The 24,099-nt window shown below is 45.3% G+C and overlaps 1 protein-coding gene across 1 annotated transcript in view; it reads left to right on the forward strand.

Moving 5' to 3' along the window:
• SLIT3 (slit guidance ligand 3) overlaps positions 1 to 24,099 on the forward strand; it is a 611,310-nt gene that overhangs the window by 423,048 nt on the left and 164,163 nt on the right. Inside the window, exon 6 of the mRNA XM_004271979.2 lies at positions 13,570 to 13,641. Within this exon, the coding sequence (XP_004272027.2) occupies positions 13,570 to 13,641 (72 nt within the window). The remainder of the gene's footprint in view (positions 1 to 13,569; positions 13,642 to 24,099) is intronic.

The following is a 24,099-nucleotide window of genomic DNA, read 5'->3' on the forward strand; positions in this document are numbered from 1 at the left end:
AGGGGCTGGATTAATATTTTGCAGCCCTGAATGTCTGCTCAGGAGAGATGCATAGAAATCATCTATTTCACCCCTTTGTCTGACTGATAGGGAAATTTTAGCCCATGGAAGTTAGACCATGACCCAGCAAGGTCAAAGATCCTTGTCATCTGCTTCCTGAGCAAACTGTTTTTATTTTCCCCACTAAACCACAGAATCTTAGATAAAACTCTACTACTGGCAAATGAGAAAAAGAGAATCTCTGTTTTTCTTTTTCCCCTAGTGTAGTGTTTCTTATCCTCAGTTCTTATTTCTTTTTCTGGAATCAGGAGAGAAATTAGAAACCTCCTTCAGGCTGGATATGGCCAGCTTTAATAGCAGTAGCCACAACAGAAAGCCAGAAACAATAGCTCCAGACGTGGAAGCTTATTGGTTAAACTGGCCCTCACCTGAGTACCCAGGTGGGAACCATCTCAGAGGGGCCTCTCTGGCTCCAGCCCTTTCTCTCCTTTCTTTTTCTGGCCTCTTCTTTCTGATCCAACTTTTTTGGATTTATTCAGTTCAGTGAGACCATTGTGGCTGCCCCAGAGTCCTGTGGGAATTTGGAGGCAAGTAGTCAGGGAAATGACTCACCATTTTCGCCTGGCCTCCATCCTCATCTCCTCCCCTGAAACCTTGCCTGGGGGCTCCCATAGCCCACCCATACCAGAGGCCCGGGCAGGGAAGGATTTCTGGTCAGAGATGCTTCTCTTGCTGCCATGAGGGTAAGCCAAGGCCTCCTTTCCAGCCTTCTCAGAGAGGGAAGCCAAAGAAGCAATCTGAGGACAGGCAAAAAGAAAATGAGGAACTCAGCTGCTGAAATGCAAACACAATCTACTGAGTTATCTGTGCTGGGTACCAATGAAGAGGAGAGAGCAGTGGCGTAGAAAATACAAAATAGTGGCTAATCCCCCAACGTTTTATATTTGCCTTAGGAATCGAGCAGATGATTTTGCCCCCTTCCATCAAGTTTACCATCCTCATTCTTTTGCTTCAACCAATTTTATTTTTTCCAAAGTGTAAAGTGACTGGTAGTATCCCCAAAGCCAGCTAGGAGAAAGAGTTTTAAAATTTGCTGTAAATAATTCCCCCGTCCCCCTTGTTTCTCTCCATCATTCTCATTGCTCTTCAAATACCGAGACATTTTTTCCCACACCAGACCGAACTGGGTTTATTGTCCGATTGTGCCTAGTATAAGATCTGCCCTAGGTTTCCCTGCCTTTCTCTGTGATGTTGTCACAGGAAAATTACTCTCACGATGTGATGCTCTCATAAAGCTCCTCTTTTTAAATTTTTTTAAGGTAAAATTCACATAACGTAGAACTCACCGTTTTTAAGTATGCAATTCAGCGGCATTTAGTCCATTCACAGTGTTGTTCAACCATCATTCTGATCTAAAACATTTTCATCCCCCCAAAAGGAAACCCTATACCCATTAAGCAGCCACTCCCCATTCTCCCCCTCACCCCAGTCCCCAACAACTGTTAATGTGTTTTCTGTTTCTATAGGTTACCTGTTCTGGATATGTCACATAAATGGAATCATACAATATGTGCCCTTTCTTGGCTGGCCCTTTTACTTAGCATGATGTTTTCAAGGTTCATCCATGTTGTAGCATGTATCAGGATTTTGTTCCTTTTTTGTGACTGAATAATACTCCGTTGTATGGATATACCACATTTTGTTTATCCGTTCATTCATTGGCTGACATTTGGGTTGTTTCTGCCTTTGGCTATTGTGAATAGTGCTGTGAACATGTGTGTACAAGTTTTTGTTTGAACGCCTGTTTTCAGTTCTTTTGAGTATATCCTTAGGGAGTGGAATTGCTGGGTCATCGGGTAATTCTGTGTTTAACTTTTTGAGAAACCATCAAACTGTCATTCAGAGTGGCTGCACCATTTTACATTCCCTCCAGCCATGTAGGAGGGTCCCAATTTCTCCACGTCCTTGCCAGCACTTGCTCTCCATCTTTTTGAGCATAGCCATCCTAGTGGGTGGAAAGCAGTACCTCACTGTGACCCCCTAGGGTTTTGCACCAAGCACTTCCTATGCGCCAGGTGCTGTGAGGCAGGAGCAGTCGTGAGCAAGACAGATCCTGCCCCTGCTCTCCTGTTGCCAATGAGTGCAGACATCCATTATTCATTACAAGTCACAGCAAAGGAAAAGAAGCTGGCCTTTTCCTAGAGTATTTCAGTTCTGTGCATTAGCTGAATTGAATATAGTTATCAGCACTGCCCATGTTGCTGAGTTTTGATGCCCCTTTTTTCAGCAGTTAATTACAGGAAGACCTTGATATCCCCTTACACTGAGCTTACAAGACACATTTTAATTGGCTTCTGCTGCCACAGAGATACCTTTGAGTGACACCTCGCTAATGGCCACTGACCCCGTACATCTGAGTACATGACCTGGTGAGGGCTACCCAGTTGTTCAGGACCCATGGCTTGTACACCTTTAGAAGACAAGCCTATGTGACACTAGGGAAGGCCAGGCCCAGGAAAGACTGATTAAAATCTGTGCAATTTGCCACTTGCCTGGAGCAGAGAGCCATTTCCCTGGATGTGCCTCACCCCTGCTCAAGAAGCACTAAGCTGTCCCAACCTGGTCAGGAGACAGCCCATCAGTCCCAAAAGGTGACCTGGAATTGTAGCATCTCTTTAGGGTGTAGATCCCTTCCCATTATCCCCAGAAACTGGAGCTAAAATCAGCCTGGTTTCTCCAATGATCCTAAAAGTCAAGTGGCCTAGGGCTCCCAGGGAATCTAATTCAGAGACACACAGGGGAGGTGAAGGGACCCTATTGACTGCAGTGCCCTCACCTCCCATCTTCTGGGTCAGAATGCTTGCAGGCCAATGACAGCAACTGGGTCCCCCTGACATATGCCAAGACCAAACCTTGACTTTTCTCACCAGCCTCTTTCTATCCTAATATGAATGAGTTAAGTCCACACAGTCACTTTATAGGCTCCCCATCCTTGCACTTTGAAAGTCGGGGAGAAGTGGGATAGCATGGAGGGTGAGACCTAAGTTTCCCGGATCAGGAAGACAGGTGTGAACCTGACTCTCCGATCTATTAGCTGAGTTGCCTTGAAAATGCTACATAACCTCTCTGAACCGTGGTTTCCTCCTGTGTTTACAGCTAGTCCTACTGCTGTGAAATAAGTGCTTTAATGGAAGGATGACCCAAGGGTCAGGAGGTTTTGGAGAGAGTGGTTCATTTTGCCTGAGTTTGCAGAGGAAGGTTTCATAGAGGATGTGGCCTCTGAGGAGGGCCTTGATGGAGGGGAAGGGATTCCCCAAACGGAGGAGGGGCAAAGGACCAGCAAAAGTGAGTACGTGGTACTCTCCCCTGGTGCATAGCGAGGGTGAACAGTGCCATACTAAGGAGTCTGGGCCATTTACAGAGAAACAGCATCACCTGCAGTCATTATGGGTGTAGACAGATCTGGGTCCAAAGCCGAGCTTAGAGATGAAACTCTTGATGCCTCACTTGCCTCTTCTGTAAAATAGGGGTGGTGTTATTGTGAGACCCAACTGAGAAAAGATATTGAAGATGCTCAGCTCAATACTTAATGCCTACCAAACGTGAGTAGGTACTGCGTGCGGTGATTATTGTGGTTGTGTTGTTGTAACAGTTACAGCGTAAGGCCGCAAGGTTTGTGTACGGATTAAGCCATGTTAAGATGAAGAAGTCATGCACCCTAGATGATGGTGTGGCATTTGATCAGTTTAGGTGCTCAGTACATTACTTGATTGGTTATTGACTGCAAACGGCCACGAAGAAATGGGGTTAAATTTTGTAATTACCCTTCTTAGTGGTTCACGCCTACGGGAGTTATAAATATGGGCCTGTATGGATATCATTGTCCTGGTAAGAGAAAAATTTGTATTGTCTTTCGTACAGGGTTTCGATGGCTTCTTGTCTTTCGATCTCATATCAGCTGGAGAAGTGCAAAAAGCACGTGAGTCTGAACTGCTGCCCTCAGTCCAGAAAGAATATATTGAATATCTCAATAATAGATTCTTTGGTCTGGGATGCAGGAAGAAGGGACAAAAGGATAAGCTCAAATCACAGCAGGATCTGAGTAAGATGAGCAAGAACTTTCTCTTAAAAATCTCATAAGAAATTGACCTCAGGCCCCATAACTTGAGAGCTGAAAGAGCCCTTTGAGATTAGGAAGACGAATTCTTATATTTAATATTCTTTATTTCAAAGCAAAGAAAATTAAGCAAGGCCACAAATACATTTTCAGAGTGCATACATTTCATAACTTTCATACCCAAAACTTCTTTTCAGGCTAAATGTTATTATCTCCATTTTACAGACAAAGAAACTGAGACTTGGGGGCATGGATGGTGCATAGTCTGTTCAGGCTGCAGTAGCAAAATACCATAAACTGGGTGGCTTACAAACAGCAGAAGTGTGTTTCTCACAGTTCTGGAGGCTAGGACATCCAAGATCAAGGTGCCGGCAGATTCTGTGTGTGCTGAGGGCCTGCTTCCTAAACAGCTGTCTTTTTGCTATGATGGAAGGGGCAAGGGAGCCCTTTTTTTTTTTTTTTTTGCGGTTCGCGGGCCTCTCACTGTTGTGGCCTCCTCTCCCGTTGCGGAGCACAGGCTCCAGACGCGCAGGCTCAGCGGCCATGGCTCACGGGCCCAGCCGCTCCGCGGCATGTGGGATCTTCCCGGACCGGGGCACGAACCCGCATCCCCTGCATCGGCAGGCAGACTCTCAACCACTGTACCACCAGGGAAGCCCGGGAGCCCGTTTTTTAGGGCCTCTTTTATAAGGACATTAATCCCATTCATGAGGGCTTTGCCTTCATGACCTACTCACTTTGGGGGATAGGCTTCAACATCTGAATTTGGGGAAGATACAGACATTTAGTCTATAGTATTCTGCCCCGATCCCCTCCAAATTCATGTCCTTCTCACGTGCTAAATACATTCATTACATACCAATAGACCCACACTCGGTCCAGCCTCAACTTAAAAGTCTCAAGTCCAAAGTCTCATCTAAATATCACCTAAATCAGATATGAGTGGGACTCGAGCTATGATTCATTCTGAAACAAAAGCTGTGAACCTATGAAATCAAATATATATGTGCTTCCAAAACACAATGGTGGGACAGGTATAGGCCACATAGATGGTCCCATTCCAAAAGAAAGAAATAGGACAGAAGAAAGGAGTGGCAAGTCCCAAGCAAGCCCAGAACCTTAAGACTCCAGAATAATCTTCTTGGACCCCATGTTCTGCCCTCCAGGCCCACTGGGGCAGATGTGAATCATATCAATCACATGGCCAGAAATTTACAGGAGCCCTCGTCTTCCATTTTATAAAAAATGGGTAGCAGGGCTTCCCTGGTGGCGCAGTGGTTGAGAGTCCGCCTGCCGATGCAGGGGACGCGGGTTCGTGCCCCGGTCCGGGAAGATCCCACATGCCGCGGAGCGGCTGGGCCCGTGAGCCATGGCCGCTGAGCCTGCGCGTCCGGAGCCTGTGCTCCACAACGGGAGAGGCCACGACAGTGAGAGGCCTGCGTACCGCAAAAAAAAAAAAATGGGTAGCACATGTTGAGAATTGGAAATGTGACTAAATTCAAGGAAGTCTTAAATTTCTACAGGAGAGATCCATGGGATTTTTTTTAAAGGGAAACAAAGAACTTTCAAGGTCTTAGGAGGCCGTCCCTGCCCTCCTGTGATGCAGGCTCACTGTCTGGGGGACACCCTGGACTTCAGACCAGAGTAGTACTGCTTACCATCCCATATTTGAATGAAAACCAGTGTCCCACCTGGGCTCCGACGCCTGCAGCCACTTCAGTATCGGAAGACATACTCTTCTGCTGTGCTTATGGGTCATATTCTCACAGCTGGAATAATTTACCCCTAGAGTCCAAAGGAAACATTTCCAAAATGCCCATGAGGGTGAAAAAATGTTAAAACTCACTAGAGTTTGTGCTGGTTGATTTAAAAAGAAGTAAAACACAGAGATATGGGAGATAACTTTCAGGCTTGTTAACAAAAGCACATTTCATCCTTCCAGCTTCTCACTCCCTCTCCCCTCTGCCAGGGAGGAACCCCAGATGGTTATCACTCAGGAGTGTAACTAGGGAAACCACAAACCGACCCCCCATCGCTATGGAGACAGCCTTTTATTTGTTTAGCCTCTGAGTATTCATGACATCAGCAAGGATGCCTCTTACAAAGAAATTTTAATTGCCAATGAGGAAGGTTAAGAATCACATTGGAACATTTCAGCCACTTTGAAGGCCCCCACCAGTCCAGTTGCAGGTGTGTTTGTAAAGCGACAGCCCATTTTACAGTAGCTGCGGTGAGGAGCTTTTTGGAGATGATATAACTGAAAGCCAAGTTTGTGAATCAACAGACATTTTAAGGCGCAGGGACATAGGTGAAGGGATGATGTGCCGAGAATACATGTTTCCAACAGAGTTATACACTAAGGTGCAAAACCTTCAGGTTTACCTGGGACGGAAGAGTTTCCCAGGATTGGTCTCAGAAGTTTCAGTGCTAAAATGGGGATAGTTCTGGGCCAACCTTGGCAAGTTGGCCATCCTAGCTATAAAGTCCTTTGGTCCTCATATCAGGTTGACACAAGAAAGGCTGGACCTGAGGCATGTCTCAAAACATGAGAGCACGTTTTGCGAACAATAACCAAACTTCCTCAGTCCCTCGGTCTAAAAGTTGCTGAGAAAAGAATTCTCTCCTTGTGAATATGGGATATCTTCGTTTGATTTGCTTTTTGTTTGCTTGGTTTTTGTTGTTGTTGTTTTATCTAGAAAAGCCAGAAATTTGTTTCTGAAACTTGTCCAGAATAAATGAGAGCTCAGCTTCTTCCCAGCAACTGTCCTTCCTGCTGAATTAATTTGCAGGGATTTCTAACACCCCGCCACACACACACATTTTTCTGCACAAATTCATTTGCCAAATCCCTGACAAACCGGAAACTATGTAAACACAGCAGTGGAGTTATTGATATTTCCCAGTGATGTGTAAAACACGCCTTTATTCTCCAAGGTCTGGCGTGCCGCTTTGGTGCTAATCCATCATCTGTGTTTGCATTATTGCAGAGCTGGCTTTCAGGAGCATCTACTGGAGTGGGTGCAGTTATTCTCCCGCTGAGAAGTTGCATATGTCAAACAGCAGTATGATATATACTAAATAAAAGGTATTATGCTGGCCATGTGGCGAAGTATGCATAACGATGCTTGGTGAAACAGATCCATGCTTCAATTTTTCACTAAGTTCTAGGCAGGTGTTCTGATCAGAGACCTCAGTTAACCTAGGACTCTGTCCTCTGCAAAGTAGATTTGGTTGGTTGAAGTTTGGGAATGCTAACCATCACTTAATTATCTAAATATCTCTGTAAGTATAACTGATGGAGGCATGTTAAATTTCAGAGGTCAATATCACTTTCTTTACCTATCTTGTAATACGCGTTTTCATTTACATGCATACAATAGGTAGATAGTACGTGTAATTATTATGTAGAAAAAATAGGCATAAAGTTCTCAGTTCTATAGACGAGAATCTTTGTGGATACATAAATAATTCGTGGATCAGTAAACATATCTATATGCAGTTATTCTTAGGTCTGGTGGGCAAGTGTACAAAATGGGCAAAATAATAGATTCAGCTCTTTTTGCTCATTTGAGATGTTGTTTTAATGTGGAATTACAGTAGCTCCTTAATGATGAGAGGTAGTGACAATTCATTAGCAGACTGTGGCTTGGATCAAGTGTTTGATTTGCGTACAAAGTGTGACCAGTACTCAATTATATGACGTGTATGCATTTCTTTTGAACACGATTTTTTTCCTTTTGCCAGTTAAAATAACCTTGAGCTTTATTTTGTTTCTTCTGAAGAGCCCAGCCAGCAGAAGACAACTGCTTCTATAATTTGTTCTTCAATAATGATTTTTTTAGAATGTTAAACTGTCATATAAAGCAACCTTCAGAAACACTACTGGATTTCTTGTTTTCTCCTTAAAGGACAGTTGGCTAACAGGAAGAAACGGAATAGCAGGTCAAGGCTACTTCATGTTTTGTCTTCTGGCTTGTTTTAAAAAAGCAGTTTCTTTTTTTCCCAGGTTGGTTTTGTTTTGTTTTGTTTTTTTCATAGTTGCAACATTCTATTTCTCCTCGGTGTAGAAAAAGAAATACACTTCGAATATGTTTATGTTGGAACATATCTATTTCATTAAAAACAAATTCAAATTAGTTTAGTTTTTAGAATTCTCTTAGACCTTTTAAGATAACTGAGATATAAAACCACAGGTGGTAACCTTCCAAATATTTTCAAAGGATTTCTCACACTTCATTCTATACCCCAGTACCTAATCAGTGTGAACATCTAATAATACTCAGTTGCTCTTATAGGTTCATTAATTGTTGTATTCCGAGACCATAGACTTGCTTTGAATTTCTAGTAAGGCTTCCCTTGTGAATTTCATGCAGCAGCCCTTCCACTTGTTTTGCGCATTTCATGTAGATCCTTTTGCTCGGAAATTAGCAAACTGCTTAACTCCAAAGGGTGCTGAACTTTAGCTACTTCTCCCATTTAGCATTAGGAGGACTGCAGCTAGAGTCGCTGCAGTCCTATAGCAAAACACTGCAGCTGAATTTTGGGCCCAGGGTGACAGTGCCCTGAGGCTAGGTTTACCGATTCATGGGCTGAGATTCTTGGGACCCACAGAACATCAGGATGAGAAGTGAACATCTGGGTAGGTGTACCCTGGTATGTAGACCTTGCATCTAGATAGCTAGTTGGAAATTCTTCTTTTCTTCCAGCTCTCCAAAGCCTATTTCTGGAGCTTTCTATTTTCGAGGTATTCCTCACGGAGTCTCAAATGCATCACTGAAATCATGAAATTTTCCTTCTTCTCTTGTTGTTGTGCAGTGGTGGTTGGGAGATAGATAGATGCCTCTTGATACTGTAATGAGGCTTTTTTTAAACCCCTTTTTAAGGATTTAGATGTGCTTCTTTTCATCTTTGAACTGCAGAAATATTTCTATCCTGCTTCAATGATGAAATTTGAAATTGTGATGGAAAGAGATGAATTGTGATAACATCATGCTTACAAATGGGAATTCTTACAAAAGCACTATCTCCCTGTCTGCTGTTTGTGGAGATTATTTTAAGTCCTCACTCACGCTGACTTTGCTTTCTGACTTGTTTATATTCTCAGAGTATAAAAATACAGTAGTCAGAAAGCTCCTCTCGGGGAGTCTGCATTTAGTTCTTGTTGGAGGATTCCTTTCTAAATGGACTCTGGTATCCTTTTAGCACTCGCATTGTTTGCCAAAATCTGAGCTGCCCAGGGAAATTAGAGCAGTTAATTTAATATCATGAACGTTTGGGGGCTTCTCGCCTTATTCACAGGCAGGAGAGTGTAAATCACATTGAGTATTCTGTATAAAGTAAGAGGACAATGAAAGTCGCCTCCAAAACATAAACAGCCAACCTTTCCTCCATCCACTGCCTTCCTGCTCTCCACCTTTACTCTGCGCCCATGGAAATCTCCCTTTCTTCCAAGCGACCTTCCCAAATGCTGGCTGGCAGAGATCTGTGTGGCAGAAAGGCGGCCCCCCCACGTGCTCGTGAAGGGAATGCTCCGTCATTATTGTTAGCGCTGGGGCCATAGGGCCACAGCCAGAACAGTGTTGCTCGTGGCTTAGAGCTTTCTTCCATATATTTTGAGCCCAGCCCTGTCACACTTGCACTAGAAGGACTCATTCTGCAGCCATACGTGACCAGCTGTGGCGTCCCTGGCACTAGGCAAGGCATGGGGGTAGGTTATTTCGTGTGGCAAGAAGAAAAGATTAAAGCAAAAAAAAAAAAAAAAAAAAAGAAGAAGAAGAAGAAAAGATTCAGTAGCAGTACAAAACACACTTCTTATTGCCAAGGAAAAATAGAAAGAGAGCTACCAGGCACTTTCAGATGGCTGAGTTCTTAGTGCTCCCGTTTCCGAAGTTCCTTTTGCACCTGCCTCCTGAGTAACGGTGTGTGGAGGGGGCAATGGGCTTTTCTGATTTGTTTTTAAGAGGTTCTTTGCATGAGTCTTTTCAAAGGCACCATATCGACCTTTGACTTGAGAGCTTAGAGCATAGTCGGCAGCCTCCATCCACCCCCAGAAGCAAACTGCTAAGTCAAATGCTTTGGCCTTAGCTCTGGAAGGTTCTCTATGTGCCTATTTCACTTCTCTCCCAACACCCACAAAAAGATGCTGGGTTTGCTTTTATTTCGCCTCCCCTCTCCCGTGCTTCAGGACTAACTTGTGTGTGTCTGAGATGTAATTCTGAAAGAAAACGAAAACTTGTCGGATCCAAGTGTGTATTTACTTTGTTTTAGGGACCTAGATTATTTGCAGGAAATATCAGAATTGATTGCAGACAATTAATGAGCATTTCATGAACGCTCTGATGCTCAGTGCCATGGAGATGTAATCGCTGGGAAGTGAAGTAACTCGGGTTTTCGTTTCCTGACAGGACCCTTGCAGGCCTTTACCCCATAGATTTCTGTAAGGAATGATGCATCTTGGGAAGGACTCTGACCACCAAGGCAGGGATACTGTTTATCTGTGGCTCGAATGAAAGGAGACAATCTTGGTTATAATAAATGTCTTCTAGAAAAGCACACTTCAGCATAAATATTTTAAAATTTGATACATTTCATGTGTTCCAAAATACTCTATAAAATACACCCACAGAGATGCTTTATTAAAGCTTGGTTTTCCCCATTATTCATGAAGAACTAGGTGTCGACTTGTGCCACCCCGTGAAACTATTTAAACATCACATAATTGATAACGTACTGGAGATCTCTGCTTTTAGCCTTAGAATGAGCAGCGTCCTCTCAGAGACTCTGTCTCCACTGCTCTGTATCCTGAGTGGCAGGACCCTGATGGGAGACTGACTAGCGGATTTTTTTTTTTTTTTTTTTTTTTGGCTGTACGCGGGCCTCTCACTGCTGTGGCCTCCCCCGTTGCGGAGCACAGGCTCCGGATGCGCAGGCCCAGCGGCCATGGCTCACGGGCCCAGCCGCTCCACGGCATGTGGGATCCCCCTGGACCGGGGCACGAACCCGTGTCCCCTGCATCGGCAGGCGGACTCTCAAGCACTGCGCCACCAGGGAAGCCCAGACTAGTGGATTTTTTTAAATCTTTTGCACATCTCCTTCCCCCCCACCCTTTTTAATTTCTTTCTACCACTTCATGTTTTCTCTTCTTTCTATGAGCTTCTTCTCCCCTGCAAGTTACATACTTTTCATGTCAAAGTGTACATTTAGAGTATCCTGTTTGGTTTCTGGTGCACTCATAAAGAAAAGGAATAGAAAACGCTTCACAAATCCGGCAAATAAATAATATTCTAATAGCCAGGACCTCTCTAAAATGTCTGCACGAAAGCAGGTGCACCACAAACTACCATCTCTACGCACTACCCCAGACTTCCCGATTGGATGATTTAGGTACTTTTCTACTTAGGCGGATGGTACCATTTTTGCCGAATTCAGCATGTTCAATGAACAATTTCTTGGACCCAAAAGCCAGCTCCACTGCATTTCTGCTTGGTAAGGTTTGGTGGCCTTGGCGTGGAGCAAGGGTTGTTAATTCATTGGCGCTTAAACGCTGATAAATCTAGAAGTTGGGCAGTGGTAGCAGGCTGCCTTAACAGAACCTTTGCGGGGAATCAGTGGCCCCAGCGCTTACAGGAGCTCTACAGAAAGGCCACTCAGTAAACTCTCGTTAAGGGAAGAATTCAGGGTAGCAGGAACTACTCTGAGATCCCGTGTGATTTGGCGTCAGCAAGGACTTTGAACGCTAGATGTAGAATTTGTCAACCTACGGAGTGCTTCTGCTTCTTGAGATACCCATTTCCTGCTAATTCTATTATCCTAAACACCTAGTGTGTTGTATCGAGAGCGTCTTTTGAGATGGTTCCATTCCGCATGAGACCGCGGCAGAGCCCATCTGCTGTGATGTTCTCCATCACTCTGATTCTACGTGTTTCATTCCTGCGTATTTATGCAATCCTGCATCTATATATTTTTTCAGTGATAATAGGATTTTAATTGTAATTCCACCTTCCTTTGGCAGAATATAAAATCCTCCAAGAGGGCTACCAGAGGCAGCTTTGATATATCTTCTGCAGAGAGTTGTCTTGGAATAGATTAGCACAAGTTTCAAGTGAAAATTCCAGCATCAGGAGAACCCTGCACTGGAGAGGGGCTGATTTTATCTGAGACAAAAGAAAGAAAAAGGAGCCTAGGAGGGAGTTTTTCAACACAGTCACACTTCTTTCTTTTTCGTTTTTTTTTTCTTTTTTTTAATCGGAGTATAATCGCTTTACAATATTTTTTTCCAGTCACACTTTTCTCCTGGCCCCCAGCATAAATTATATTTTGTGTGTGTTCCGCACACAAAATATAAGACAGCCTGGTGATAATAACCATTTTCTATATAACATCTTTTTTTTTAATTAAATTATATATATATATATATAATAGATGATATTTAAGTTGGGGTGTGGTCATGGTAAATCTTCTGACTTACACGTCAGGCATTTGAGATAGTGGAATCTATTTGTTATCCTTCAACTAGAATAACCTCAGTCCCCAGCTGGAATATATATGAGTCAAGGCATCTTCTTAAAAGACATGATTTCCGTGCTCAGAAGATGGAAAGGGACATAAGAAAAAAAAGTCCTGAAATAGGTGCATTTAATTCTCCCCAATTTAAATTTAAGTGGTATATCTTTAAGGCAATAATGATAGTCCTTTTTTCCCGCATCCAGAACGCTTCCATCAATGAATTTCTTTAATGTCGATGATGCTTGGTGCAGTTTGAGGGAATCTGTATTTAGTCAGAAAAGACTTCAATAGAATGACCTACCAGATGGGCCCCATAACAAAGCACAGAGACATCAAACCACCACAGACATTTGGTGCTTAGAATAATAAAAAGACTATAAAATTAGATTAGTTGAGTCTAATTTGGAATTGGTATATTCCCCATGCACCCTCGCTGCTCTTGGGCAGATAAAGCCTTGAGATTTAGCACTATGTCAGAGCAGAAGACCGCAACTTCCAGTAAAAGGGAGACAGGGAGAGGGAGAGAGGGAAAAAAAAGCATTCTGGGAGGTCACGGAGGGCAGAGCAGTGACCTCCAATGATTTACAGGCCTTTAGCTTAATGAAATTGTTTCAGTGACATGACGGTAAGAGCTCGTAATGGATTGGATGCCCTAATGTAATGAAATTACTCCCTTCTGCCTAAAAAAAAAAAATGCGCAATTAATATTTACTGAGACCTGACAGCCTTTGGTGCGCTCGTCTGTGTAGTTCCCTCAGACAGTCAGAGAGGAGAGACAGCAGCGTGGCAGACAGGCTGGCTCTGCACGAGCTCCTGGCGGGGACGAGCAGAGCCGGCGAGGGTGGAGGGACAGGCGCTCGGGGGACCAGGGACACCCGGCCCAGACTGCCCAGCTCCTCAGCACGGCCCCCACTCAGCCTTCATGCTCTTCCCTTGCTTTTCCACAGGCAACTAGACAACAACCGCATCAGCTGCATTGAAGATGGAGCCTTCCGAGCGCTGCGTGATTTAGAGATCCTGTGAGTTGATTTTGCGATCGCTGCCTTGTGTGCGTGTGCGTGCGTGTGTGTGTGTCCGAGTGAGGAGGAGAGAGGGGGAGTGTGTGTGCCTGGGGGGTCCGTGTGGATGCATTTCTGTGTCTTCTGCTGCAGTGCTATTAAAATTGCGAACCGGGAGATCCCTCCGGCTCACCTTGGCCAAAGTGTTTGCAGGCAGCAAAGTGGGATTTCTCTCCTCCCACACACTGGGGTTACTGCTAATTAAGTCTCAGTTGAGTCCTTTCTCCCCCGATGCTCCCGCGGTATTTGTTGCTGGGTGAAACAGATGGGCTGGAGTAGACCCCCAGCGCCTGCCAGAGCAATCAGGGAGCGTCTGAGTGTGGGCTTACTTATGGAGAGGCAGGTTACAGGTCTGGGAAATGAGAAAGGGGTAGCACCAGGGGGTCGGCTGGAATTACCCAGAATCAGAAAGCGACTTTAACACGGGACCAGGGGGAATGCCAAACAGCCTGGTAAAGTCCAGTCATTGCTGTTGCACTTGAGATCACATCTCAGGATTAAATCCAAACTTTAAGCAGTAACCTTAAAGTGACAAGGGCTGGGGGAGGGGGGGGAGATGAGAGGAGGTGCACCCCTCCCCAGAAGACCACCCTGCATACCTTGTCTAGGAAAAATGTGTAGCCGCCCTTCTGTGTTCTGGATTTTCAGATGGGTCCAGCTAAGGACACCTGATTTCCAAGGGGGAAAGTCGGCTAGGAGGCATCCTGGGGTCAAACTCAAATTGAATTGTGTGAGAAAACATTTTGATTATCCTCCCGCATGCCCCAACTACACTTCCAGCTGTCCCTGATTTGGGGAAACCTGGAGAGGAAGGCAATACAGCCTAGCAGAACTTGCTTCGGGAGACGTGCGGTTCGGTCCTGACTCAGCCCCTCGGTTAGCTGTGTGACCTTGGGCAAGTCCCTTCTGTGCTTGGACCCTCAGCTTCTCATTTGAAAAGTGAAGGGGACGGTTGCTTTATCTTGGGGGTGACTTCCCCTTTCCAAGTTCTGTAACTGCTTGCTTCTAAAAATAACTCTGATGCTACAGTTCTAGCCAGAATGATAAGCATAGGATGTGTTGAGCATCCCCTGAAAATTAAATAAATAAATAAATAAATAAATTACGTAGTCACCAGGTTACATATCTCTGACTTCCAGAAGAATGAATAAATGTCAAACAAATGAAAGAACAAGTACGTTAACATGTCCCTTCGTCCATAAGGGAAGGAAGGTCCTCCTTCCACCATCCTTTTCACCTGGCCCCGCAGACAGTAGCCATGGGTTGGAGACATCCTCTGCACGTTGTGTGAGGGGAAGGTAATTCCAAGAGGAATCACGGGAAATCAGAGAGGATGCTGATGCTGCAAGCTGCTGGAAATTGGATGAAAACCGAGAATTCCCGGTACAGAAAAGGCAGGACCCACAGCCAGAGAGGTCGGGTTGTCATTCCTAAGATTGATGGTCTCCCTCACCCAAACTCTGACCCCGGAACCGGCACCAAATGTGTGTCTGCTAGGGAGAGGATGCCAGCCCAAATTTAGTAACCCAGGACTCCTCTTAGCAAGAGGCTGGAGCTGAGAAGGGTAGGCTCGATTTTCCCTGCCTGCAGAAAAAGCCTCTGTAGAGAGGGCTGCTAGGAGCATATCACCTTCTTCTTGAGAAGGATGAGAAAATTCCCTGGGAAGAGACCAGGAAATGGAAGTCACCAGCTGCCACAAAACAGCTGTGACCACCTGACAGCCCACATGTTAGTTCTCTCAACTCAGAGTGGTGTCATCTTGCCTCACCAGGAAGGCTGTCTTTGGGGAGAGAGAAGGGCTGTACAGTCAGACACGCCTGGGTGAGGAATCCCGAATGTGGTGGCACTTTGGCCAAGCTACTCCACCTCTCTGTTTCTTTAACTTTAAGAGGAGATGCCCTGTATACTACATAGGAGGGGATCTCTAAATGATGTCCTCTCCACCTCCCTAACTTTCTCCCCACCATGCCCTCATCTCCATCATACTCCTGTCCAGGACAGAATTGGATTGCCCCTCTCTACTCTGATATTTGCTATCAAAATATATATTTATATTTTATGCAGATACACCAGGTCTCTCAAACTTGAAGCTTAAAAACCCAGGATGGAAAACAAAAAGTTCTCTTTCCCCATCGTTATAAAGACCCCCCAGGATCTGATTAGTTTATCTTCTCAATTCCAAACAAAGCTAGATCAATAGCTTTTTTTTTTTTTTTTTAGCGGTACACGGGCCTCTCACTGCTGTGGCCTCTCCCGTTGCGGAGCACAGGCTCCGGACGCGCAGGCTCAGCGGCCATGGCTCACGGGCCCAGCCGCTCCGCAGCACGTGGGATCTTCCCGGACCGGGGCACGAACCCGTGTCCCCTGCATTGGCAGGCGGACTCTCAACCACTGCGCCACCAGGGAAGCCCAATAGCTTTGTTTTAAAGATACTCTCATTTGGCTTCACGTGGCTAAGCACTTAAAATTAATCACAATCAAGTATTCCATGGGTTTTTAATTTCTAGCAGAGGCACACAGCTTTGGAACCATCCGTCTTCATGGTGAGCCATTCTGAAATTGGCTGGAGCTGACATCTCCATTTTAAAGAACCTCCCCGCCCTAACCCCAGACCTTCCAAATCTCATCTACGCATTGACATTGTATAATACTTCTCTGTAATCACAACTTAGACACCATAAAGAAACTTGACAATGAAATAATAAATAGAAACTAAGTGAGGGCATCATACATTAACTTAATAAATTCTTCAGAGAGAGAGAGACAGAGACAGGGGGCAGGAGGGAATTCAAAACACTCTGTCCGCACAAAGGTCATCTCTAAGTACCTCAAGCTTTTAAAGTCTGCAAGTCAAGAAGACAAAATATAGTATTTCGGGTGTGTTTTCTCTCTGACACTAGGCAGCATGAAGTGCAAAATAAGGAAAGACTCCTGATTACCTCATGGAAAGCTCTCTCACAATTAACTTAAGTTTAGGGACAAAAACTACTAGTGAAAATATTTCACATGGGATCACCCTGTTATTCCATCCTTTCTATGGATGGAAATGCTATAAAACCTCTTTCTATCCAGTCTGAGGTTGGTTGCACTGAACCTAGGGGGTGGGTCTGGGCGGGAACCCCTAGCAGTAGGAACTGTGCAACATTAGGAAAGACTGTGAAATCTGCCCACCTCAAGCTCATTTTTGACTCATTCCCAATGGCAGATGTCCAGCACAGAGTATGGTAGACAAAGGAAGAGAGCCACCACCCTCCCCTTTTCAGGTAGCCAGAAAAGGGAGTGAGAAGGAAAGCATAGTACGGGCAAAGCAAGTGATAATAGTGGCGTTTGTTGTGCAGTTACTAGTACCCAACACCAAAAGCAGTACTTTTACATCGTTATCTCTTTGCATCCTGACAATCCCTCTGTGAAACTGTTAGTGTCACCCTCCTTTTACAGAGAGATACCCATTTCAGAGAAGCCAAGTAACTGCTTAACCAGCCAGCCGCAGAACCTGTGTAATTAACCCTACTACCAAGCTGCCTTTCTGATCTGTGTTGCTAAGGCTCTCGTGGTGTTGGCTGCCCTGAAGCATGGCCAACGTGTGCCGCAGGGTGGTGTGAACTGGCCCCAAGAGCTGGTCTAGGCAAGCTATCAGTGACTCGTGGTCCTGCCGAGGAGAATGCCAGAGCCTCCCACAGCTTGTAAAATTGTCATTCCCTTTACCCAGGGATGGCTCCCCACAAAGTTGAAGGTAAATCAGACTCACAGGGGAAAGAAAATCATCCTGCTTTTTCACTGACTTACATTCTAGTCCCAACGATGACTTATTTTCACTTCTGGACGTCACCAATTGATTTTGGTACTCCACGGTGCTCCGTTCTCTAGACCTCCCTATAATACAGCTCCAACTTTCCGTGTGGAGCTTAAGGTTCTTAACTGAGGGACCTTGCTTTCTGTGAGTCAGACGCTCTTCTGTTACACAAATCATGGACCATTCATTTCTGCTTGATCTGTACACTTGGCGGTTCGCGTACTAGGTTTTCTCTGAGTAAGGCGTGTTTAAACCACGATCGAATATGCCAAGACTGCGTTTCCCTGGCTGGTCAGGAATCATTTGTGGAGGGACTCTGAGCCCTGGGCTTCTAGCCCCCGTCAGCTAGGTAGAGGACAGCCAGGCGTGTCACCAGTTTTACCAGGCTCCTCTCTCCCCGACATGCCATCTTGGGTCGGAAAAATGTTTAATGGGAAAAAAATTAAGAGTATGGACAAATGAAACAAAAATGAGACAACCTAGTTAATAAATTATTTAATCTTGTTTCAACAGTATTGCAGGAGAAGGGAAGAGATTCTCAGACATTGTCTCCTGACTACTTGTAGCAAATCAGAAGTTCAGTAGATATGCTGCCAAAAATGCCAGGCTAAAGATGTCAGGAACACATCCTGAAAGCGCTTTCCGTGAGTGGTCTGCCCTTGATAAATCACTAGTACTGGCCAAATTTCACATAGATGTGACAGGTCTGCAGATAACACACGAATGCTGTTTTGAAAGCCTCACTCCCATTTATGTCACTTACCAATTTTGGAAGTTCAGTGACATCATCATAGGCTAGTTCTGGAAGGACCTTAGCTGTCTCCAGGATGACCTCTTATTGTTGAGATAAGGCACAGAGAGGTTGAGAGCAGGGTCGGGACTAGAGTGGGGCCCACCTCCTAACATTTTGTACCCAGGGCACCCCACTTCCCTCACCCAAGTCCTAGCCCTGTCTAGGAGACAAGACAAGGGCAACAGCAAGTTAGCGGTAGCAAAGGACTAGAACCTGGGTCTCCGGACCCCTGATCCCATGTTCTTTGCCCACAGTGGGCACCTGCAGGCAGTTAGGCTGTTTAGAAGAAATCCCCTGGTAAGACTGGGGCTCCTAAGCACAGTTGTCCTTTCAAACCTCATCATTAAATGTTTTATATTATTTAGCAGGTTGGGGGAGGGCAAACTTTAGTCCATGACAGAATCAAAGAAAGATTCTGCTTTCAGCTCCCTCGAAACCAGAGGTTGCAAACTAGATCACAGACTACATTGTGGCCACAGATGAGGGATTTTTAATCCCGTGGAGTGTTTTTTACCATTATTATATTTTTTTGCAGTACGCGGGCCTCTCACTGTTGTGGCCTCTCCCGTTGCGGAGCACAGGCTCCAGACGCGCAGGCTCAGTGGCCACGGCTCACGGGCCCAGCCGCTCCGCGGCATGTGGGATCCTCCCGGACCGGGGCACGAACCCATGTCCCCTGCATCGGCAGGCGGACTGTCACCCACTGCGCCACCAGGGAAGCCCTACCATTTTAAATTAGCATTTCATATTGCAAATTGATGCTATTTTTTGTAAAAGTCCAGAATTCCAGCTTTGGATTTTGGTGAACCAGAAACACTGGCAACCCTGAGCTGCATTTCTTCATTGCAGCGGTCAGCTGTGACTGAAAAGCACATACCCTCCGTAGATGGGGTATGTAGACTCCACTTTCCCACTGACCTTCCCCCATTTCAGTTACCTGCCAACCCACGCAGCCCCTGCTTTAATCCAGCCAAGAAGCAAGGCTGCACTGTGTGCCACCATAGTGCCAGATACCAGGGACAGTAAAGCTTTAAATGAGCAGGTCCTCTGGCAGATCAAACTCTAAAGGCGAGAGCTTACCAGAATTGTTGAATAGACAACACAGACAGAGCTAAGTAATGGGGATTCGAAGACTCCCAGACTGGACAGGGGTGCCTCAGAAGCCATCAGGTGCCCATGAGACATGATGTCTCATGTCTCATCTTCTGGGAAGTTCTTCTCAGGAGTTGAGCTTGCCTCCAAATTCCCTTTGATTCTAAAACAATTATAATTGGGTTTATTCACATGATGAGAAGCAAGAGACAAATACCTCCCCCCCTGTTTCTTGCTCCCTAGACCCCAGCATCAGCCTGGGTAATGAGCTCCCTTTCAGTCCACGTTTAGAGAAAAGAGAGTTGAGTCAAAACGGTGATGTGAATTAACCAGACTTGTAGCATAGTTCTACTTGAACCACCTCTGGGCAAGTATGACATGGCCTGACCCTGAGCCCTACGTGTAGATACAGAAAGTGAATGTAAAAGAAAGTCCTTTTTTGATATAAGAAGGCAGTGAAAAGAAATTGACACCAGTCCTGATACCCAGATCAGGATGTGCTCACTCTCCTAGCACAGGGTGGTTGTCCCAGCTGCAGGGTGCTGGATACTGGGTGTTGGGACATTTATAGACATGGTTGGTCCAGTTCAGAAAACCCAGGGCTTAATGCAAGTAGTGGCGTGTCCTCCACTTCAAATGACCTTCCTCTGGGTATGGAACCAGATGCTCTGATTAACAGATAATAATAATGTGTTGATATATAATGCAATGATATCATACCAATTAGTAGTATAGTTATTATAAATATTATAATTATTGTTATAGCCTCCATGTTTTAGCATCTTCTGTCTTCCAGGCCCTGTGATAAGATATCAGAATGCAGCATTTTACATAACCCCGTTCTACACCCTTGCAAGGTAGATCCTGGTAATTTCCTCATTTTACCAGTGAGGAAACTGAAGCTTAGAGAAGTTGAATAACTTGCCCAGGGTTACACGGATAAGAACAAGAATGGGATTGCTCTTCCAGTATCAAATCCCCTGCACTTAACTGCTCTGCTACCAAAATAAATTAAAATTAAAAAGTACATCCTAGGGGCTTCCCTGGTGGCGCAGTGGTTGAGAGTCCGCCTGCTGATGCAGGGGACATGGGTTCGTGCCCCGGTCCGGGAAGATCCCACATGCCGCGGAGCGGCTGGGCCCGTGAGCCGTGGCCGCTGAGCTTGCGCGTCTGGAGCCTGTGCTCCGCAACGGGAGAGGCCACAACAGTGAGAGGCCCGCGAAACACAAGAAAAAAAAAAGTACATCCTAGAGAAACAATTATATGCATTAGTGAGATTATTCACTGTAGTAAATGCCCAGAATAATTCAGGAACCACAGACTTTCTTTTTGAAAAGTTGCCCCCTAGGGTGCTCAGATCTAAACCTATGACGTCAGCTTAATCAGCATCCCATCCCGTTCCATGAGACTGCCCCAGACATGGCAGGAGGCAAAGACTGAGCTGCTGGAGTTACAGTCCTCCCTTAGCACTGGTTGCCAAACCAGCTCCACCAAACTGAATGGTTTGGGGTTCATTTCCTTGAAAAAGAGAAACATTCTTACCAATTCTTAGGCCAGTTTTGGGGATTAAAGGAGATACCTCAGTCGTATGTCTAACAGATGCCGCATCAGGACGCTCATAAAAATCAAAGTCAGAGAATACTCCTATACTGTTCACTGCCTTGCAGAAACCTGGCACATAGTAGGTGGTCAGTTAAAGTTCATGGAACCAAATTGAGTTGAAATTACCAGTCGGCTCTCTGCATCCTCTGGTGCCGTATCCAGCGGATCCCAGATCCCCGCGGATCAGTCCGCTGTTGGTTAAATCCGGGATGCAGCACCCGTGGATGCAGAGGGTCGGTTGTAATTAACTGAATTTGAAGCTTACCCCACCCCAGTCTCTAGATTCTCTGTTTTGACGTGACCCTGAACAGAACTAAGGTTGTGGTTGTCCCAGAATTATTTTACATGTTGAACAATGTAGTATTTTACTGAAACATTTCTCACATGATCTTTGGTTTTTTATCCCTTTAGCTAAGTGGTGATTTTTTTTCTTTTTCTTTTTAATAATGAACAAAATTATAGCCACAATGAAATTTGGTGTTTTCTAACAGAGACAAGATTCATTTTCATTTATTTACAAAATGTTTCACCTGGGTTTCTCTGGGAGATGCAAACATTTTATTTGTTTCAACAGCCTTCCGAATCAGGGTGTTTAATCCTGACATAGCTTTGAATATAGAACTGTCATTGCTTAATGAAAGTCTTAAAATATCTCCAGAATATAATTTTTTGGGTACTGTGCTGCAAATTGTGATTTGTTGAGGCAATTAGGATTAAATTTGTACTTTGTGGAAAACATAGTTAACTTCCATTCAACCCTCAAAGTACTAGGAAGGGAACTGGGTTTCCCATAAATGCACACCCCTCCTTCATAGTCACCCAGACTGGGAGCTGGATCATAGTCAAGCTCTTAAAATGACAAACTTGGTTTTGAGAACATCAGCTTAAGGAAAAAGTGAACATTTCTTTGAAATGTAAAATAATCTTTTCCATTTAAATAAGCAGCCCTTGGGCTTCCCTGGGGGCGCAGTGGTTGAGAGTCCGCCTGCCGATGCAGGGGACGCGGATTCGTGCCCCGGTCCGGGAAGATCCCACGTGCCGCAGAGTGGCCATGGCCACTGAGTGTCCGGAGTGTCCGGACTGAGTGTCCGGAGCCTGTGCTCCGCAACGGGAGAGGCCACAACAGTGAGAGGCCCGCGTACCGCAGAAAAAAAAAGCAGCCCTTTAATAGTCCAAGAAACTAGAATCTGGGGGGTTCTAGTGGTTTCCATTTTATTTCATTTTCCTGTTCACTAAAGGCTAGTTTAGTTTCTGAATTGAAAATGTATTGCTCTTCATTCCTGAATTGAGAGGATGTGGTGAAGATCATTGAATCGTTCTTCACCAACAGAGGGTCTTGAATCAGTAAGACTCCCGCTGTCAGCATCTCCTATGAGCAGTACTTAGGTGGAATCGGGTAACAGTCTTGCTGTCCCCAAGGGCTGTAGACTACAGCCACTAGGTCTCCGGGCTGAAATTCTGGCCTGACAAACTAGGTTTGGGGGCAGCCTTTTGGTTTGCTTTGTCCCACCTAAAACAAAATGGAAAAATACCTTTGCATCTTTGAAAACAATATCCTAGAGGGTTTTCTCTCAGGAGCATGTGGCTGGTGAGGAAATGCCTCAGAGCTGCCAAACGCATTCAGGGGTCAGTTCACTCCCAAAACAGAGCTTCTGTGCTGATTTGAAAAGGCGCTCCTGTGCCGATGGTCAGACACTACCCTTTCTCCATGCCCCAGCTGCCAACAGTGGCTTTGGTGACCAGTGTTTGAGCACCTTTTGTATCTTGCCCCTTATCAGCTCTTGAATGCCCTTCAAACCTGCCTATGACTGACGCTGCCACTTCCACCCAGGGTGTGGAATATTGGCTGGCGTGGCTTACCTATGGCCAAGAGTCCATTACTCTACAGAACTGGGTCCTGAAAGCCAAGATCCTAGGAAATTGATCCCTCCTGTCACTTCGCTTTATGGAGGGGAGGAGAGCATGGAGAAGACCTAGAGACACAGAGCTGGGGAGAATCAGAGCATCGTTTTTACCTTTCCCTGAGCTTTCACTTCCTATCTTTGAAGGTGCACACGAGTAAGGGATGTTGAGGAGGAGGGATGAAGAGAATAATGGTTCTATTTCTCCAAGGCCATATTTGGACTCACTGTAGAAAAGCTGTAGAGAGCCCATTCTCTTTTGAGGACCCCGGCTATCAGCTCTATTTTATCCATTGATTGAATGAAACCTGCCAATGTGAGGTTTCTTTCTGTTTTTTAATGTTTTGGTCTTTCCAATGTTTAAAAAAATTAGAATTCATTCCCAACACTTAACCCCTGGGTAATTTTATAGAAAAGTATGTGATTTCAACTTCCCTTGAATATTTAGAAGCTGTGGAAACCCTGGGTTGACATGTGGCTTTGACGCTCCGGAGCAGCACTGTCCACTAAAGCAGCGCTCCCCAACCTTTTTGGCACCAGGGACCGGTTTTGTGGAAGACAATTTTTCCACGCACGGGAGTAGGGGGTGGGCAGGGGATGGTTCAGGCCGTAATGCGAGTAATGGGGAGCAATGGGGAGCAATGGGGAGCAGTAGATGAGGCTTCCCTCGCTTGTCTGTCGCCACTCACCTCCTGCTGTGCGGCCTGGTTTCTAACAGGCTGAGGCCGGGTACTGTTCCGCGGCCCGGGGGTTGGGAACCCCTGCACTAAAGGACACTCTGTGATGAAGGAAACGTTTCATATCTGAGCTGTCCAGTATGATAGCCACTAGCCACATGTGACTCTAGAGCACGTGAAAGGTGGCTAGTGCAACTAAGAAACTAAATGTTTAGCTTTGTTTAATTTTACTTGACATGAATTTAAATTGCCACACGTAGCTTGTGGCTGCCTTATCGGAGAGTGCAGGTTTAGAGCTGAGGGGCAAGGACCGCATTTGGACAGGGCATGCCCTCTGCAAATTTCCATAGCTGCCACCAGGCCAGCTCTCCTGCCTGCCCCGCTCCAAACCCCTGGAGCCATTTCACATCCATTAATAAGCACAATGTTTAAACGGTATATTTTCTGAAGCTAGGTACTTTGAAATACCTGCCACTCCCCTCACCCCCCCCCCCACTCTGCCCTTTCTCTCTCTTAATTTAAACATCTGGATCTAATACCCCCAAAAGACCTATTTTCACT

The sequence above is a fragment of the Orcinus orca genome, chromosome 3 (assembly GCF_937001465.1).
Source record: "Orcinus orca chromosome 3, mOrcOrc1.1, whole genome shotgun sequence".
Taxonomy (NCBI): Eukaryota; Metazoa; Chordata; class Mammalia; order Artiodactyla; family Delphinidae; genus Orcinus; species Orcinus orca.